Consider the following 20,819-nt stretch of genomic DNA (forward strand, 5'->3'; position numbering starts at 1 on the left):
AGTTCATGGCAGCTAAAAGCTTTGAGTCCAAAATGCATCTCTGCAACACGTCATTATTTCCCTTTCCCCAGTCTGCTGGGTGAAGATGAATAAAAGATCATCTACTGTCTACTAGGAGGTGGTCTACTATATACTCAAACAAAAAGAAAACCTCATTCCTAAGAGCATCACTAAGAAACAGAGGCAAAGTAATTCAGCCATCTTAACTCATGTGGGATGCAATGGGGACACCGTTGAGAGTTACTCTGTAACACTTTTAAGCAAAGATACTGACACCTTCACATTAAACCAACAGTTCAATGTTTTCTGTTCCAATTCAGCCTAACACCAAAACTAGCTTCTACCCCACAGAAGCATAAAGTCCATCATGCAGGCTTCTGTGCCATCAAAGCTAGACGTTTTGTAAATCAGACCCTTATACAGAGGAAAGTTACCGAGTACAACTAAATAGCATACATAAATATATATCTAATATTTAGCAGATCTTTATTCCCCTCCTTAATGACTTTTGTTGGTATTAGTGAGATACACAGCTCATTCCATTTTTTACTACACTCAGAACATTAACAAGTTACCATACACGTGTTAATATACTAAATATCCTTTAGCAGGTCTCTTAAAAAAAGTACTTAAAAACAGTTTTGGAAAAGTAGAAATCTTATCTTCCAGAAAAGCATGTGGTACTAGGATAGCACAGACTCCAGCACTTAAAACATCCTCCCACATAAAAGTCATCTTGATGGTTTTTGTGCCTGGGACTCAGCGTGTCTCATCTGCCAGATGTGTTCTATTTCATCTTCGTTGCTGTGGTGGTACAAGGTCATCAAAACCAGCTTGGCAGACTTTCAAATGTTACCATTACCAGTCTGTATAAAAAGGGATTCGTAGCTTAGACCTCAGTCCATTTCCTGCTCACATCCGTGAGAGTCAGTTTCGTGACACCACCGAGATCTCATCATCAAAACTGAAGTCTGCTGAATGTGCCTGGAGAAATGACTTTGTATCTCAAAAATATCAAAAGTACCATTCAGATCTGAATTTCTATTAAAAACTGTGCACGTTTAGCAAAAAATTATGCTGCTGTAAAAACAAAAGGCCTGCACCTTGGCCCGCTCATAATACAAGCTACAACGCAAGAGATTACACTAGGAGCTTTTTTCTCTGCTTAACTAAACGCGGCCATTAAAGGCAAAGTGTTGCTAAGCTTTTCCTAAGAGAGCACGCAGAGGTGTGGCATAATATACATTAATGGGGAACAAAAACAGTTACAAACAACAATTCTAGAAAATGCTGCAGACTGGCAGCACGCTTGGTTTCCAAAACGTTAGGAACTGCACGGGAGTTGTCAAGATGAAGTCCACACACCTTGATCATTGAACTGATCACTAGATTCCAAGAAACCAAAGCAAATTTAAAAATACACAAGAGAACAACTGCCTAGAAGGCAGAGTTTTATCATCTGTCAATAACCAGATGAATAAAGTGCATAGCAACTATCGTAACAGTTTCTTGAAAAGACGATACGTTTAGCAAGCCTCAAAGTTTGTAAGCTTGACACTTATCCATACGTTCTGCTACATGTGTGGCTTCCCTTTATTTTGCTGCTTAGCGTCCTTCAGCACTGTCTGTGACATCCTTCACACTTCATATGGAATGTGCTGAGATCTCTGACTGCTGCCTAATGTACGTCTGGAAGCTCTTGTCACCAATAGGATGTTCTCTAAAATTAAAAATAAAATAAAACACAACTATTACAGGTAGAATTTTCTGCCAGGACATCACAACACCAGAACAAGAAGTGAATATACACAACATTCTGCCTAAGTTTGATTTTTGAAAACTGAAATTGTAATTATATACTGCAACTTCCACACAGTGGAAGAACCGACTGACTGCTGAATTGATCCTGGTATTTATTGCTCATTTTATGTGCGCAGGCTCAAAATTAAACATAATCAGGCATAGTTTATTTTTATGAATTACTTTCATGAATTAAAAACAAACGTTTGGAAATTCCTAGTGCTTTAAATATTTAAAATGTTGTGATAGCAATACTAAGTCAAAATCTTACTTCTTGAGTATTTTCAGCATCTTTTTGAATATGAAGATGGTGAAGGCCAGAACACAAGCAAAGGAAATACAATTTCCAGAAATGTTGACCTGTTGGGACAACCCATACTTACTGGCTTCCATACTTTGTCTTCTTAAACTTATCCCTCTTATATTGAGCATGCTCCTGCTCCAAAGTTCCAACACCTTCAATAATCAGCTTTAGTGTTTTATATGTCTCTTTAGGGTCATCAATGATGAATGTAGAATATTCTTCCTCCTCAGGTCCATCATACACAGATTTGCTGCCACAGGCCTCTACAGAAACAACGGAAGTACAGGAATAAGTATCAGATGGGCAGGAGAAAATAAAATAGGGACAAGCAGACTAAAAACACTCAGTCTAGGATTCATACAGGCCCACAGTTCTGCTTTATTAACATCGTAACTACCACAGAACTGTGGCCAACACCAACAGCAGAAGGAGCAGTTCCCTGCTGTTTGCTGGGCTGTTTGAAGGCACAGTGCCTGGCTTATGCCCATTCCTTCCTCCCAGTCTCATAAAGAAAAGGCAGCTCCTGGCTTTGTCCTACGCTGTACAGGCAATGCTTCCACCTGCATTATAACTAGCACTACTACACACACATTTTGGGAAATCTGACAGAACTTGGGAGCTATTTGCCAGGTTGCTGCAGGTTTGGGCTGCATGAAATCAAGTTTACTTGTCAGAAGGATGGGTTACTATCATATGTAGCATTAAGTATGGCACTTCACAACAGACTGAATTCTAAACAATTACAGGTTGCAGTAGACATGGAAGATACTTTACAACATCACTCTGCAAAAGATACATACAACAAGCACAAGCAGAGTGTGTCATGACTACTGCTTTCTTAAGGAAATATTCTAAGCGTAAGTCATAAGTAATATCACATTCTTATCCTACCCAGGAAGCCTTCCTGGCTATATCAAGACACTGCTTACATGGACATGTGCATCACATCCATCACGTGACCTATTTAGTCATCAAAGGTGAGCATATCAGAAAGGGAGAGAGTGTTTTACTCTTTTTCCTCAGCTTTCCAGCTCTACTGCTCTTTCACTCTCAGCAGTCCAGTTACCTTCCCCTTGCTGTGCTGCCTGTGCCAAACCTGCGTCCTTTTCCCTGACACTGACACTCGATGCTGGTTCTGGCAGCAGGGATTTGGAACAGGGAAAGGCTGGGCATTGGTTCAGACAGCTCGGAAGTGGTGGGAGATCTTAAGTTCGCAATTGCGCGGCGGCCAGGACTGGATTAAAGTGCTTTCCAATCTGTGTGTTTGACACCACTAGCTTATCTCATATTATAAAATCAAGTGCTATTTAAAGATCAGTGCCCCAGTGAAGGCTTCCCTGCCACTCCCTGTGCTAAACTGGGGTTTCAAGTCTGGCACCATGTACACCGGATACTTTTCTTGGCATGTCTATCAGTGCTGACTTCCTCTGCTGTTTCTTCTTTCTTTCGTCCTTCATGTTACATCTTCGTTTCCAACTGCCCTTAAGGATTTCTCAGCCCAAACACTATTTCTCATCATTCCACAGACATCCAAAGGTGAGCTTTTGTTGATGATTCTGAAAGAGCCTGTCTAGAAAATCCATTTGGATCCAGCCTGTTCTGAGGATCTGAATCAAGGAATGTGCACGTGGCTTCTGGTAATATAAAACCATGTTCCACTGAAACCTCAACTTTGCTGGTGCTTCTTTTGAGCATCAGCAAACTTCTGGTTTAGTCCACAAAGTGATTTGTCAATTCAGAGCATCCAGGCTATGCTCTGTGCCTATGATATTTTAGGATGGTTAAGACTGTATTTCAAACAACTGTTTTTTTATGTAAAATACTCTGCACAGTCTATGAGGCTGCACGCTGCACCAAAAATAATTCACACAACTGCCTCGAGACAGCAGAAGGGGAAACAATGGCTAAAGAGGATTTGATCTGCAAGTCTGGTGTAACTGAAACAAGCAATTTTTCAAAGATATTTTTGCCTTGCTAAATGTGTCAGAGTAGCAAAGAACTTTCAGCCTCACCTTGCATTTTCTCCAATTTTGGCATATATAAATTGAAGAGAGAGTAGATGCGCTCAGTTTCTCTATCTCCATCTATATCCAGTTGTATATTTGCTGGTAGCCCTCTGCAAGGGATCAGGAAGAGAGGTAGGAGTTAGATGTTAAACAGCGCGTTACGGCATAAGAAGCACCCAGAAAGGATGATAGTAGTATTCATGAAAGCCAACAAACTGTATGCAACACAGCACAAAACCTCCTAATTTTCCCAAGAGAAAAGGAATACAAATTCAAACTTCTCTATGTCCAGATTTAACCAGCATGTTTTCACTCTGACTTGAAAGAGAAGACTCAGCATCCAGACGTTCTGATGAATTCATCTGTTATAACCAGATGGAGGAGCCAAAGCACTGTATTCCCAGCTATCTGGGTTTTACATTCTGAGAAAAAAACTACCACTACAGACTTGTTGCTTTCCTCAGTTTAGATGAAAATAAACGTCCTAGAAACAAGACAGTACGTCTTCATTTAGCAGACCACAAGTAACCTGCTCAGAAAAGAGCAGAAGCAGATGCTTGTCTGTTTGAGAAATTTACAAGCAGAACACTGAATGGATTTCTGGCTTATTTTCTAATAGCAGATGGTCAGATTCGAAATATCCCACAGTCAACTCCTATCAATGTTTTGAACTCTAAACATTTCAGCATTTTGACTAGCACACGCAGACACCAACAGCATCAGAAGTGACAGCAAAGATGATCTCTGTGAACACCGCAATGCCTGCATATCTGGCACATCTTGGTACCTGCATTTCTGCCACACTGCAGTGATCCACCTTCTCTTGGCAATATACAGACCTGCTTGTTATCAATCCTTACCCTGTGCAAGGTGTGCAGCCAGGAGTATTATCTGCAGTAGCTTTACAGCAAAGCCAGTGGCCATTAAGATAGGCAGAGGGATGGTAGACTGTGAGACGCTTCTTGTTGCATTGGCTAACTTTGGTGAGTATATCGATCCAGTCCTTGGCCTCCACACAGTTGTTTGCTTGAATATACAAGACTCTTCTTTCAGGCTGGATCACCTGGAACATCTGCAAACACAGAAGTAAACCACAGAATAAACTACCAGAATGAGTTGCTGAGCCTGGCACTGGACTCAGACCAATCAATTTATTACAGTAAAAACAAAGCATACTAGAAGAATGTACCAATAAATATTTCAACACAAAATCAAGAAACAAATGTGCCCTTGAAACACGACTTTTCACCTGGTACAAGGAATAAGATACTGTTCCTGAAGGAGATGATTTACAAGCAGCTAGTATCAACTTTCTGGTTGGGCCTCAGCAAGATTTGCTTTCAGCTTCAGGGATGCAATTTTAGTAATGCTGCAGCTCCAAATTTTGGATGGCTGGAAGAAGGAACCAACATAGGGCTGAAAGGAAATGCTAGTCAGCAGGAGACAGAAAAGAGAAATAATGAGAGTCTAAATCCAGCCTTTGGGGCAGCTTTGCTCTAACTGACGTATTTCTAATATTTTTAACACTTATTTCAACATGTTGGGTTTTTTTATTACTAACTTCCACAGTTACAGATGCAGATCACAGTAATGCAGTTTTCTGCTTCTCTTTAATTGCCTGGTTCAAACAATTTCACATTAATTCTGCATTTGGTAGAGTTTGGGCACTCAAAATTTAAAAAAGAGCTCCCATGCCTGTCCAAAAAAGCTTCTGCTCCAAGATGGCACAACTGCCTTTATTTCCTTCCCCTTGAAGACATAGTTTCAAGCCTTATTGCTTGATTACACTCATCCAGTCTCACACACTGATCCTTTCCTCCACCTTCAGCAACTACTTCATTTTAAAGGGAATTCCTCTATCAAGTATTCCTAAACTATCCTTTTCCCACTCTACTTTTCCATTTGCTTACTGAAACCATTTGACACTGCACTGATGGTATCACATTGAATATTATTTTCCAAACAGTTGATTTCTCTGTGGTACTTCTGAAGAAATAAAGATGCAACAGAAAGAAATATATATTATATTTATGTATACATACATAAATATATCTCTCTATATACAATTTTCTTTTGGTGGTCCTGTGTGGAGCCAGGAGTCAGATCCAGTGATCCCTGTGGGGCTCTTCCTACTCAGAATATTCTGTTTCTAAGAAAATAGAAATTCATTTCTGTGTATTACGAAGGTTCAAAATATTAGTCTGAATTCTGCACCTGGCAGGTCATAGAATCACAGAATGGCTTAGATTGGAGGAGACACTGAAGATCATCTAGTTGCAACACTTTGCTGTGGGCAAGGTTGCCAACCGCTAGATCAGGTTGCCCAGAATTCCATCCAAGCTGGCCTTGAATGCTTCCTAGGATGGGGCATTCACAACTTCTCTGGGCAGCCTATTCCAGACCCTCCACACCCTCCAAGTAAAAAATTTCTTCCTAACATCTAATCTAAATCTCCCCTCTTTTAGTGTCCCTCCTCTGGACCCGCTCCAACAGCTCCACATCATTCTCGTACTGGGAGCACCACACTTGTACGTAGCACTCCAGCTGGTGCTTCTCAAGGATAGTGTAGAGGAGGACAACAACTTCCCTCTCCCTGCTGGCCACCCACCCCTCTGTTGATGCAGCCCAGGATCCTGTTGGCCTTCTGGGCTGCACAAGCACACTACTGGCTCATGTCCAGCTTTCTGTCCATCAGGACCACCCAGTCTTTCTCCACCCAGTTTTTCTCCACAGAGCTGCTCTCAATGAGTTCTTCTTTGTGCTCATATCCAGGATTGCCTCAATCCAAGGGCAACACCACGTACTCTGTCCTTGTTAAACTTCATTAGATTGTTGTGGTCCCACTTTTTGAGTGTGTCCAGGTCCCTCTGGATAGTGCCCTCCATTTTATTGTGTCAACTGCACCAATAAGCTTGATGTCGTCAGTAAATTTGCTGAGGGTATGCTCAATCCCTGTGTCTACGTCACTGATAAACATGTTGAAGAGCACTGGTTTCAAGACAGACTCTGCAGCACTCATGATTGGCCTCCACCTGGACACTGAGCTGTTGTCAACAACCCTCTGGCTACAACCATCCAACCAATTCTTTATCTACCAAGCAGTCGAATCTTCGAACCATCTATCTCCGTATGTAATAATAACAACAATCCATCTATCTTCAGATGTAAAGATGTGGTGTGGGACTACGTCAAAGGCCTTGCGTAAGTCCAGGTAGACAACATCAGTTCCTTTGTCCACTGCTGCTGTCACTTGGGGAGAATGTTGCAGGATTATAACAGGCACAATCTTTTCTTCTCTTGGGATCATTCAAAATGTATTTTGAAATTTTGTACATTTTCAAATTTCAAAATATACTTGCTAATTTGTGAACGAACAGCTTTCTTGTAATTATAATGTCATTCCAGCATGAAACAGAAGCTACAACAATAATTTGCCTGGATTTAGTATCTTTATAAACCCCAAACAATTCAGTATCTTTATAAACCCCAAAGGCACAAAGACTAACATATCAGCAGTGAAAGATTTGCTAAGGTCAGTCCAGCGCTGCCAAAATACTGGAAAAGAGAGTCCTTTTAATAAAACCTTTCAGGCCATAACTGACAATCTAAGTTTGGAGAATGAGGAGAAAAGGAAAGAGGAAGATGGGAAGGAAAGAGTGCATAGCTCAAGTTCTGCTGACACAAGATGACAGGAAAGAGAATTTCAGTGTTCTGCAGGTGTAAATGGAGCCTTCTGCACTTGAACAAAGGAAAAGATTTAAGGGGTATGGCTTCGTGAAAGGGATGCCAACCTAGGTGAACTAGCACATGGCAAATGTTAATGAGAAGCCAACAACTAAGTTAAGAATTTCAAGTAGTTGCCAAGGTCTTTAAACTGACAAAACCACCAGCTGATTCTCAAACAACACAGAAGACCTGAACAGTACTTAGATCCACACTCTACAGCCTGCAGTGTTCTTAAGGAAAAGGAAGGCTGCTTGAAAGGCAATACACAGACTTACTGGCTTTTGTGCCAGACATGCTGCTTTATCAGGAGTGATGAAAATTAATTTGAAAATTTGAAAGATTTGAAGATTTGGAAAATTTGAAGATTTGAAAATTAATTTACAACTCAGAGCATAAATACATGCAGAATATTTATAGAAAATGTGCATCTTTAATCACACTTAGCACCTGTGATAGACTATGTGTTGCAAATATACCTGCTGTGGATTTTTGAGAATTCTTCTCTCACTGCAGTATTCTATTTATTGCATGGGAATACAAAAATACAAATACACTATGGGAAGGTGATAATGTTTTTTTTTTACTGCTGTTGGAAAGATTCTGAATCTCACTTTCTTGAATAGATGTATTTTTTTCATAAGGAATTTAAGAATCCAAAGCAACTCGTGGTTTCAGTTCATGCTCACAGTAATATCTTCTATTGTTAGCAATAAAGGGATATTTTTCCCATAACAAATCTTTTAAATAAAGGGATATTCTGAATGCATCTCAGCCCAGGAAACTCAGCGTAAGCTAAAGACTGCCTTGACTGAAGAGTTAATCAGAATTGCAGCTCAGCTCCTCTCAATACACAGTAAGTTTTATCTCAGCTGTATGTCTGTGATCCTTCACAAACAGCAGCAGTCAGTTCCTTCACAACAGAGAGGTCTGACAGAAAGGGCAGGGACTTGATTACCATACCTGTGTCCAACACTATGGAGCCCAGACAGCTGATCAGCAGTGGTCAGTACTGAGTGTGCTGTGGATCACGAAACCCAAGGACTGCTGACTGCGCTGTTAAGAATCTGAATGGGCTGGACTTTTGGAAACTCCTGCTACTATATATAGAACAAGCAGCTGTGGTTGTACATCTTTCAATAGAAACCCAATACGGGTTACAAAAGGGAAAAAGGTGATTAGTCTGGTGGATCCAGACCAGCCTAACAAGGAAGTTAACAAAGATGACCTACTTACATTTTTCATTTTAAAGGATTCCTCTTCCAGTCTTTCCACTGCCAAAATGTTTTCAATTGGAATGCTGCACAGAGGGTGATCACCTGCAGAGCACATACACAGAGGCTGAGCAACTTATTCACAACTCAACTTCACCCTATGCCCTTATTCTGAAGGCTGATTCAGTTCCTTTGAAGTTCATTTTGACTGCACAGAAAAAACCTTTCACTCAGCAGGGATTTACCAGCATGGTCTTGAAGCATTACCTTAATTTAATTTCTGCTTTCAGCAGCACTATGTTATGCTAGCAAATCTCTGAGAAATTGACTACTGCAGCAAGACACTGTATATTTCCTGAGGAGGTGAAAGAAATCATTCCTGTCCGCTCAGCTGCATTAGGTTTATGGTGGTGACATAAGATCTCAAAGTTGAGAGTGAGACAATGACTGTCAATATCTGAACATCTTTTTCGAAAAAATATTTCTTTATCTGAAAAAAGATTTATTTATTTGATAGATAGAAGTGGTATTTGTTGTGTACTACTGAATCAATGGAATTAATAGGCAGTATTAAGAGAGCAAATGTTTGCAGGCTCAAAGCTTGCAGTCAAACCCCAAGCCTACTGCAGTCAGTTATGTCAATCCTACAGAATTTATAAAAATCATAAGAAATGCATCTGACAACATTCAATACAAAAAAACCCCACAAAACCAGTGCAAGGCATTTGAGCTCCTGAGTTGTGTTTCCTGACTATTTACTAGGTAACTGAAACCTACAGATGGTGTTCAATATCTAATATTAAACAAATACTATGAAAAATTCTGCTTATTTATATAGTCCCGTGTTATCCAAGAATCTTCTCTAGCAATCAGTGGAGAAATATTAAAGAAAGGGCAAGAACATACAGGCTGACAAGACTTCTCTGTACTGAGCCTTCTCTGGTTACAGACCTAGATTTCAGTGTCCAGTTCCTACAAGAAACTTAAATGGTAAAAACAGACTGGCTCTGTTACCTTTGCTTTTCTGATATGTAAACTCATGATTAGTTAGGCGAAACCATCTCTTCTTGAAGTTTTTCATACCAAATCGTTTTCTTCCCTGTGCTCTCTTGATCATGAACCTATAAAACAGGACAACTGCTGTTACAACAATAAACCAGATTTTACACCTATGCAGATATATATTCATACATATAAAATATGTATTTATGTATATAGATATACACATATATACATATATACACACGCACACAATGGCACTTGCAAAGCTTTAGGAGGGGACACAGTGTTTTCTCATTATTGAGGCCTTGTCTTGACAAGGAAAGGAAAGTCACATTTGGATAGGTTTAGTGCATCTGTTAGTTAAACCTGTCCTTTTTCCAGATCTCAGTATGGGCAAACACATAGGTTGATTTGTAGTGCACACAGGGACTCTAGTTAATTAGCTAAACTGCAGCATGTGCTCTTTCTGCAGTTACAAATGCAGCTACAAGATTTCCTAATGCAGCAGAAAAAAGGATCTGTTAAGCTGGACAACACAGGTCTCTGTAAGTCTTCTTTCTTTTTTTCTTTTTTTTTTCTTTTTGAGCTCAAAAAGTTTTAAGTATGTTTAGCAATTAAAAAGTGGTGTAAGGCTTCTGGAGCACAGGGTCTGTGCTTACATGCTTTAGTCACTCTCATGCTCTAGAAAAAATCACCATGTTTCACAATGCCATTTGCAATTGCATATTGATGCTGCAGTTAGAAATGGATATTCAGTCACATACAAAGCAATTTGATGATTAAAAGGTATAACTTCCTTCTTTTTTTTGCAGATGAAGGATGTTCATTTAGTGAGTCATCAGTTTTAATTAATTTCAAACGTGAATTAGCTTGCAAGGAACTGCGATGCATCTCCCACCTTCCTAACCACTAAATCAATCCAAAAGCTTCAAGGTGACCTTGAAAAGCCTGGTGACTTCATACTGCTCAACCTCACTTTTGGTGTGAGATGTGTAAGCAGTAGGGAGTTGTTAATGGCTACTCCACATATTACATTAAATTACCTATTGTGCAAAATAAATAATTGTACAGTGGAGCCGACAAAAACTACTCAGTATAGAGTAGTTTACTTTTAATCAGGTAGGAAGGCACTACACAGCAGAAAGAGCGTACAGAGAATAGGGAGTGATTTGGACGAAGACTTTCAATAACAGAGATAAAATGGTTAGACCAGCCAATCCTATTTCTTGTTTCTGTTCAGTCAGAAACAATTACATTGCATCCAACTAAACAGCAGAGCTGTTTAAAGCTCTAACAGAAGCCCAAGTTCCTTCAGACTTTAACTGTTTTGTGACCAGCTGGGCTGGTGCCTCCTGCCCAATCTTAGTTGTGTGGGCAAAAGCTGACAACAATGTACAGAGCAAAAGATACATATATTCTCTGTTAATCATTCATAGTCACACACCAGTTCCATTTTTAAAATGGTCTGTTACTGTCTCACTCCTTGTTCTTGAATTCCTTAAGAAAGATTTAATGCAACCGTATGATTCAAGTCATCACAAGGCTGACTGGATGGGTAGTAGACTTCGTATTTCAAGGTTAAGGCAAATTTCAAGGAAAGAGCAAATATCCTTGGGCTGGACAATATGCTCTTCAGGTCAGTTTCTTTTCATGCCAAAACTTAAAACGCTACCCAAAACTGTAGATGCCTACTAAGCCTCCCTGTTTAAGAAAAGCAAACTCCATACTGCAGAGCTAAGAGCAAATTTCTAATTCAATTCTTCATTGCTAACATAGTTGTGGGAAGAATGTGCTTTTATTTCCCATAGATAGGTGACCAGCATTCAAAACCACTGAAGTTTCAAGGTCAATTTAATAGGGTTTGTTTCCAGTATTTCAGAATCTGTGAGAAGTCAGAGCAAATATTCAGAAGTACAAAGGAAAAAAACAAAACCCACAGTCTAAGATAAAATTAATTCCAGTGCTGAGTGGCTGAAGAAACCTTTTCTTCTTGTGGTTATGGCAGACCTGAGTTTGGATCTGCCTCAGCTTTGCTTAGAAGCATCAGCATGCAACTGTTACCCACAAGAAAGGCAAGACTAATTCTCCTTTTGGTTCTCTTCCTTTTGGGAAGAATCAGACAGACAGCTATCAAGCAGTGATGGCATGATCCATGCCAGCAAACCCAAGTGCCAGTGACTAAAATTTTTGGTACTGTGCATTCATTCAATGGTACATACGCTACAGCTTTTCATTTAGATATTCTTAATAGAAGGATAGATTTGGAAGAAAAAAAAAAAAAGGAAATGAAATAACAACATTGTAAAGACAAGCAGAAACCCCACTAACCAGCCAATCAATCTGGAGAAAAATTCCCACCCATTCTCCAAGACACAGTATGGCAACAACGCAAAACATTGGGAAAAACAGAGAGCTGAAGCCCACTCTGTAACCCTGAGAACAATTTATGAGATTACTGTTTAAGAAGTGCCTTGAAGTGCAACCTCTTAACTACTTCCATTGAGTTCATCAGGATGTATACAGTGAATATTAAGCAAATCTCAGTGCTTTTTGGAGCCTCTGCCTACAGATGAAAGTCCATAACTCTCTACTTTCAGCGGGTTTTTGTTTTAAGGAAGAAGGAAAAAAAAAGCATTTAGACAGCGTTAAGAAATAAATAACAGTGTTTCGCTGCTACTTTTATGCAGGCGTTTCAGGATTGTTAAACAGAGGACTTCCTTCCCAAAGTTAAGTCAGACAAGTCTACTGCTGTAAAGGAAGGACATGCTGTCAGCCAGTAGCTACAGCAAAGCACCAACTGCCCCTACCATCTTACCTGCATGAACTATTACCATCAACTTTCTTTACTGTTAGTTTAAGAGTCCTTACAACAGCAGCCACAGGCCGAGCAAGAAAAGACAGAAAAAAATCAGACAGGAGCAAAAGAAAGACAGAGGCAGAAAAAAAATCATGTTTTAGAGTTAGAGGGAAAATGTTACAAACTATACATTCAATTTTCAAAAACAAAAGAATGATAAATGTACAGAATTAAAACAGACAAACTTGCTTCTAGGGACAGATCCTCATCAGAGAAGTGAAAGGAATTGCAGAGGGTAACTGGAAGGGGTCACCTTTTCACTGAAAACCTAACTTTTGCATGACTTGAAACTACCATGAAAGCTTACCCTTAGCAGCAGTTCAGCTTACTAACGTCTGACAGGAAGAATTTGGATTTTTACTTTCTTCCTCTTAATACAAAGAAATTGCTTTCACAGTGCACACAGATGATGTTAAAAACTCATTTTTCTAACTTATTATCCCAATAATTAGTCCGTAAAACTAGCATGGTATACGTAACATGGTTCCATGAAACAGAAGGATACTATAACCAGAAACTTCCAAATGTATGACAAATTTTCCTCAAAATGGCCCTGAAACTGATTAGCATACGGATTTAATAGGGCAGCAGAAGCAAATTCCATTTGCAGGCTTTGCCCTCACTAAGATATGCAGTATCTGCATTCACAGCAAAATTTCACAGCTTTTGTTCACAGTGGTTTAAGAAAGAAAATTGAACTTGATCTTAATACAGCACTGATTTAAATTCATTCTGCCTTAGCTGCATTAATTAAGGTGTACAGGCTTCTTTTTCCTCCATACATTTCAAAACACACTTAAATTTAAGATGTTTAAATTAAATGAAAGGATGTTGAAATCAATTATAGCAGCCACAGAGAGTAGAAACAGCAGTACAGCAGTACAGCATTCTTCCTACGATCTTTTCTGAACATACAGATGGAATAGGGGTGGGGAAAAAGACAGCTGCCTTAGAATGGTAGCAAGCACACATTTAGAAGACGTTGTTGCACATGCATGCTTACCCTTCTTTAAGCAATATAGGTTGCTCTATGCTCTTGTGATCTCTCCTTCCTGAAGATGAAATTAAATCTAGAAACTAGAAGGTGAACAAAAAGCACAGATAAAATGACAGCACAGCAGTAGGGAAACTAAAATCTTAAACATTTTTACAACACATCATTGCAAGGAAATACTGCTAAAGTAGTTAAACCGAAAGGTACTGGCAGATATTTAACGAATTTGGGAGCTTTTCCTGTGTTATAAACTAAAAATAGCACAAATATTACTAAGTGCACAAACTGCAGATGACCAATGCTTCTTTTCCCAACCTTTTCTTTGTAATACGTATCTTCCAATTTCTTTTGTACTAAGCAATTTTCATCACAGATCTGCAGCACTCTATGAAGTATGACTTAAGCTCTAAGCCTTACTGATCCAATCTAATGATTAAACAGAAGCAGATCTAAAGAGATTCTAATCCTGCATGCACACAATTCAATACAAATTTCTCAAAAACTACAATTACCAGGAGTCTGCTTTCTCTAGCACACAATTCCTTGTTTACAAACAGTACATGATAGGATTTCGAGCTTCCATCTCAACAACACCTAAGGATTATTCAGAACATTCACAAGCATTACGTACATTTTTTACTGCATCTGCATATTTCTGTTCATTAAAATAGTCATAAAAAGTAGCCATGTAGGATTCCTTGAAATTTGCCTGAAATACAAAACCAAAATCATGCATGTCATAATATGATTTGTACCTTGTATTATTATTTTCAACAGCAGATCATGACAAAAATCACCACAGAGAAGAGTTTTTTCCTGTCCAGAGGTAAAATAAATGAAAATCTACTTCCTATTGTACAGAACACATTCAGTATTACCGAAGTTTTATTTCAAAAAAGTGGCAGAACACATTCCAAATGCTAGTTTACTATAATTAATGTACTATTCAAAAGCTTCAAGCTTCTGCTTTGGTTTTTGATCCTGGTCCTAAAAGCTGAAAAACTGCAGGAGAAGGAATTCTATAGTCTAAAAGGATTCACACAGTTAAGGTACAGATTCATCTATAATTGCCCATACGAATGGTAACTAGCCCACCAGGAACTCCAATCTGTCACCTGATATAGCAGTTTGGTGCCTTAAGCATACAAGTTTTACTCTGATGAGAAATCCAGAGCATGGGCATCTAAATCTAATTTCAGCACTGACTGGATGGAAACTGAATTGGTATGAAAAGGAAAGCACAGTCATTTCTCTCAATGGGAGATTCCTCTCAATTAAGGAATGCAAAGCCCTGGAACAGTCTTCTAAGTCAGTCATACAATTTTGCTTTACTAAAATGTAGTCCAGATTAAGACAAGTTTATTTCTGCCATGAGCATGAGGCTGACTACCAAAACAGACAAAAAGAGCTTTGTGTAAGACTAGTGAGATTCCAGAATTTTCAAAGCTTAATTACAATGGGTGATAAAAGCTTAAAAATAATCACTTTCTTAAACTGAACCTTCAAATGAAAATGATATACTTACAGATTTAGATTTTGACAGGCTGCCCAGGGTTTGAATGGTTTTAGAGATAAGAGTCAAAGTTCGAGAAGTCTGTGGATCCTAGGAAAGATAACAGCAGTATTGTACAGATTGGATATTTCAAATATTTCCTATTTCTTTTCCTCTTGTAGAAAATTAACATAAAATTGAAAAAGATTCAATAAAACACTATAGGAAAAGAACTGTTTCTTTCAAAGTTTTTTAACTCCTGTCATCATGCTTCATAGCTATTGCCTTTGGCCCTCTGAAGAGTAATGACATGCAAACTGAAGAGACATCCTTGAAAACTCTTCACTTCCTCTCTGTTCCCAGTAAGAACAACTACTGAAGAGTTTGGATAAGTTGGTTAACAGTAAAAACATCTCAAATTGTTGCTGACAATCAATCTAGCATTACTGTAAGACAGCAAAATGAAGCAGTGATCATATTTTAAAAGTAACTTAGACTATTTACCTTGTTTGACCTTAAAGTTCACTGTTACTTCCATACTGCTCAAGTTTTCACACAAGTCACCCAACATAGGCTCCCATATGCAAGACAGACATAGAAGAACTTTGAACTAACAAAGCTATTTCTCCTAGGGATTACTGAAATAATTTTAAAAAGAATCTTGCTAGGCAGAACATTGCTAGAAAAAGTGATGCAGTACTTACTGGATGGTGTGGTGTAAGCTGAAAGAGGTTTGGAGAAAGAATGGCAGGAGCGAAGAATCTCAAGAAAATAAAGCTGCTGACAGCTGTATACCTCACATCTGGGTCACCTATGTGAAACAAAACAAAAACACTTCAATATTCCAATGGTATTTCCTTTAAAACATTCTAAAACTACCAGAATGCTTTCAGAAAGTTAATTCAAACCTTTGCTGGAAATACATATAATCTACAAATTGAATCTTCACTACTATAATTTGCTGCCCTTCATGAAATTATATACATTAGTTGTTTTGCTTGATTCTGGTTTGGCACTGCCTGTTCATTCTCACAGAACTAAAACAACTATTAGAGAGTGGAAAAGTGCTCTCTCAACAGCCAGAAAACTTCTGGAGCACTTGGTCTCCTAGGACAATGAGATTGCAACGACTCCTCTAATTTATGATTGGTCATTGTTACAAGTTGATGTATGAGCAGAAAATAATTCAGCTGCATGGAATCTGCAGAATGAGCCATCACAAAAACACAAACATTTGAAAACTCAGCATAAACTGTAAATACCGAAACCATAAACATGTACCAACAAAATGCTCTTTTAAAATGCTATCATTCAAAAGACTTCTAAAGAAAGCACGTGATCACCAAGAGTCATGTTCTTTGCAGAATTAATAATTAGGGAAGAAAAAACAGAATCAATGCACACCCCAAACCATATTTGGGATAATATGTTGTTCAATTAGTAAAACTGTCACAGATCACAGAGACTTCTAGACTACACCTACCTGTCAGAGATATAAAAACTAAAAAAATATATCGAAACTCACCTTGAAAACGCTTGGCAGCTGATTCTCTCAGAGAAAAGAAAATATCACACATCACCGTAGGACAGCTTACACCAGACTTCGTAATGACAGTAAAAATGCGATCAACATACTGCCTCAGATTTTCCTGAAAAAACAATTATGACAAATTTATTTTCTGTTTTGGAAAGCAGTATTATTCCTGGTTTTATTGGTAATGGAATCATTAATAAGACATTCTCACTTCCAACATTATATACCTGTAAAACAACCTCACACTCAGCAATACTCTCTTCAATGAACATTCGTATTTAAGAGTGAAAATGTTATCCACAAAAAAGACAAACATCAAATTATACACTAGTATGACATTATTTCTTTTCACAGCACTGTTTTATGTGATGCTGTGACAACAGACACAGGCTAAGTTATCCTTGCTCCCAATGTTAATGTTGAATATTCAATCATTTGTCATCATGCCCTAATATTTTCTTGGGAGAGTGTTGGAGGGGGTAGGGTGGTTGGATACATGTAATATTCAACAGATACTGCATTTATAGTATAATGTAAGACTGACAGAAAATAAGTATATGCAGTTTGTGATGTTAAGAGCTTCCAATGTATTCTAATAAATGACAGTTTTATTTGCAACATTTAATGTCTGAGGGCCTAAGTTATGCAATGCAGTGTAAACAGACATTCTATCTCCAAAATCTAATGCATACCCTGTTATTTTCCAGGTTTTCACCATCTTTCAATTTCACAGGATCGATTTCACAAGGTTTATGTACCTGGCAGATCTAGAAAAAAAGATACAGTGCGCAGTTAACATATTAGTTTACCTTCAAGTAAACTTTTCAAGAAGAAAAAGCTTTGTAAGAAGTCTCACTCACTTTTCGTGTAAAAAGCTGAGTGTATAATTTGTACTTTTTTATTGACAAAACACTGAAGGCAAATTACCAGTGACCCTTATTTTCTTTTCCAAAAAGGATCATTAATTTGTTCTATTTTTATTTTCAACTGAGATGAAAAATTGTTCAGATACTCTCATGCCAGATTGTTCAAGAAAAGACCTATTTTGCTAAAATAATCAACTTCCATGTATATCTATATTCTTTAAAAACGGAACATGTTTTTGATGAAACAGTAAACCAACTGCTGAAGAAATTGTCAAACCATATGAAGGAAGTCTGTAATCTGGAAGTATTGCTCAATTACTGCACTAAGAGCCACACAGCCACCAATCTGGACTGGACAAATAATAAACCATTGCTACAATATATACATCACATACACAGTTATTTAAGAATAATTTGATTTCTTTAAATCCACTAGATGAAATGTCTCAGCTACAGCTTCCCCAGCAGCTTTCTGCTGTATATAACCTTTATCCATTATAGTTATTACTTTATTTATTTCTCAGAAACAATACATGGTAGATTTTATAAAATGACATAATTTAATTCAGTTAGACAAGTGGAAACTTTCAATCTCCTTTAATACAATCCAACAATTTCAGAGCTGGGTAACTCAACTGTGGCTAAGCTAAACTAACACAAAAGATTTCAATGTATGTAGAAACAGGTTCTTAACAACTTTTCCTACAAATCACCTTAACATTAGAAGGAAAAACAGCACCTGTTCCCTGAAGGCCTTCTGAAATGACATTTTAATTAAAAAAAAATATATATAAGGAATTTTTAAATGCTCTTACCTCATCTATAATGGGCTTTAGTGTAACTTGCAGATAATGCATCCCTGCCAGTTTCATTGTCTCATCAATGCACTTGGAAGTTAACGAGTTTCCTCTGAAAATGGTGTTTGGATCTCTAGGAGTGAACAATTTTTTGCATTTAGTCTCTTTGTAATAATATGGAAATACAAGCAGCAGTAAAAGGTGATGGAAATATGTTCTGAACACATAAACAAAAATTCCTTTTGACACAAGCCTGCCATTAAATGCAGTCATGTAGTCACTTCCAGTCTGTAACAGAAAAGCAGCAATCATGTTAAATCCTGAGGGACTAAAGATTTTTGGTGCATTTACACAGTGTGCAGAAGCCTCAGTGCACCATCCAAACACATGGCAACAATGTAGGCTCAGGGGGGTTTACAATACAAATGAGGAAACTGCACCTGTTTTCACACGCTACTGAACACCATTTATTTGAGTAAGGGAAGGAAGAGAGTAATTTCAGTTTTGTAACAACACTGGACATCACAAATGACCTTCTTCTACCAAATAAGTGGTTGTAAACTGGGAGGGAGATGAAATTACCAGCTTCAATGACAGTCACCACTTTTAAGTGACCCACAGCACTTTCCCATGACAACACTACTAAATGTAGTGCAGATTCCAATTCTAAACTGTGTACGGGCTGATACCACGCAGACTCTCACATTTTTGTGAAAGGCCACCTTCACAGAATTCGTCCTGCACGAGACATAGGGCCACTGCAATTTGTTAAAGATCAGTTCTACTCATTTACAAGCAATGAATAACAGGATTCGTTTTTTGTTTGTTTTGTTTTGTTTTTATAATTAAAGAAGTAAGCTCCCTGTCTGTTACAAATGTCCAAAAAGACATGAAAACAAACATCTTCGCCATTATATCTCAGGAACATGGCTGTCTAGGGAGCAGCAGCAAATTTCCTCATGCTGCATCAACCACGCAGTTCCAGCCAACCCAAAGCATGGAAAAATACACTGACCTACAAGAAGAAAAACACTCTAACCTAGTCACACTGAAAGAAAGGCAACTCAGACAAAGTCTTTATTTTGTACTGAGGAGCTGTAATGAGGAGCCAAAGTCTGTCATTCTCCTTGACTATTAACTGGCTCTTCTATTGTCAGCCAAGAGCATGATTATGTAGGCACAAGGCTTGTAGCAGTATCTGTTCTTTGAGATTTGACTGGTGTGAACACACTATCTTATACCACTAAACTGCCAGAACACTAGTAAGTGACTCACAAATAGCAACCAGAAAAAAGATTCTGTTTTCTACTATCCAGTGCCAGATCCAATCTTTGTCTTTGTTCCTCAGCCCTCTATTTTGAAAGATTTGATGCACAAGTTGCCTTAAATATTGGAAAGAAATTTAGGAAGAAATTTGCTTTTTGTTTAGAACAAATCCAGCAAACACTTTGAGTAAAAGTGTTTGCACTGAGTAAGTGCAAAATAATTTATCATCACACTCTGAAAATGAAATGATTTCACATGAACAGCTGAAGGTAATGTAAATTTTTGCAGTTAATATCAAACTATCAATATGGAGAACAGAGTGAAAACCCCTACTCTCACACCATAATACAGTTTCCCAGGTAAACTTTGCAAAACATGATGGGCATTCCTCCTCAAATGAAACTCACCAGTTCTTCAGATATTTTATAAAGAATTCTGACATTAGAATTATAGAATCACCAAGGTTGGAAAAGACCTCTATGATCATCCAATCCAACTGTTCAGCTACTACCAATATTTCTCTAAACCGTGTCCGTCAGTACAACACCTAAATGGTTCTTGAACACCTACAGGGATGGTGACTTCACCACCTCCCTGGGCAGCCCATTCCAGTGCCTGACTGCTCTCCCAGAGAAGTATTTCCTAACAACCAACCTGAATTTCCTCTGGTGTAACCTGAAGCCATTCCCTCTAGTCCTAGTTACATGGGAGAAGAGGCTGATCCCCACCTCACCACAAACTTCCTTCAGGTCATTGAGTTCGTCAGGTGTCCCCTGAACCTCCTCTTCTCCAGACTGAACAATCCCACCTCCCTCAGCTGCTCCCCTCACAGCTTCACTGACCTTCTCTGGGCACGCCACAAGGCCTCAATGTCTTTCTTGTAGTGAGGGGCCAAAACTGAATACAATACTTGAGGTGCAGCCTCACCAGAGCATAGCTTCTGCTGCCAACTCTATTTCTGATA

The 20,819-nt window shown here is 38.4% G+C and overlaps 1 protein-coding gene across 1 annotated transcript in view; it reads right to left on the reverse strand.

The window, feature by feature from the left end:
• Positions 1 to 824: 824 nt before the first annotated feature.
• RASA3 (RAS p21 protein activator 3) overlaps positions 825 to 20,819 on the reverse strand; it is a 127,220-nt gene continuing 107,225 nt past the window's right edge. Inside the window, exons 12-24 of the mRNA XM_065741091.1 lie at positions 18,608 to 18,722; positions 17,619 to 17,693; positions 16,918 to 17,041; positions 16,097 to 16,203; positions 15,426 to 15,503; positions 14,532 to 14,609; positions 13,910 to 13,983; positions 10,062 to 10,168; positions 9,070 to 9,152; positions 4,971 to 5,182; positions 4,117 to 4,220; positions 2,184 to 2,367; positions 825 to 1,720 (exon numbers count right to left, since the gene is read on the reverse strand). Coding sequence (XP_065597163.1) covers positions 1,645 to 1,720; positions 2,184 to 2,367; positions 4,117 to 4,220; positions 4,971 to 5,182; positions 9,070 to 9,152; positions 10,062 to 10,168; positions 13,910 to 13,983; positions 14,532 to 14,609; positions 15,426 to 15,503; positions 16,097 to 16,203; positions 16,918 to 17,041; positions 17,619 to 17,693; positions 18,608 to 18,722 — 1,417 coding nt within the window. The 3' untranslated portion in view covers positions 825 to 1,644. The remainder of the gene's footprint in view (positions 1,721 to 2,183; positions 2,368 to 4,116; positions 4,221 to 4,970; positions 5,183 to 9,069; positions 9,153 to 10,061; positions 10,169 to 13,909; positions 13,984 to 14,531; positions 14,610 to 15,425; positions 15,504 to 16,096; positions 16,204 to 16,917; positions 17,042 to 17,618; positions 17,694 to 18,607; positions 18,723 to 20,819) is intronic.

This window comes from Cyrtonyx montezumae, unplaced genomic scaffold (genome assembly GCF_038088225.1).
Source record: "Cyrtonyx montezumae isolate F1298 unplaced genomic scaffold, pur_monq_1.0 scaffold_3, whole genome shotgun sequence".
Taxonomy (NCBI): domain Eukaryota; kingdom Metazoa; phylum Chordata; class Aves; order Galliformes; family Odontophoridae; genus Cyrtonyx; species Cyrtonyx montezumae.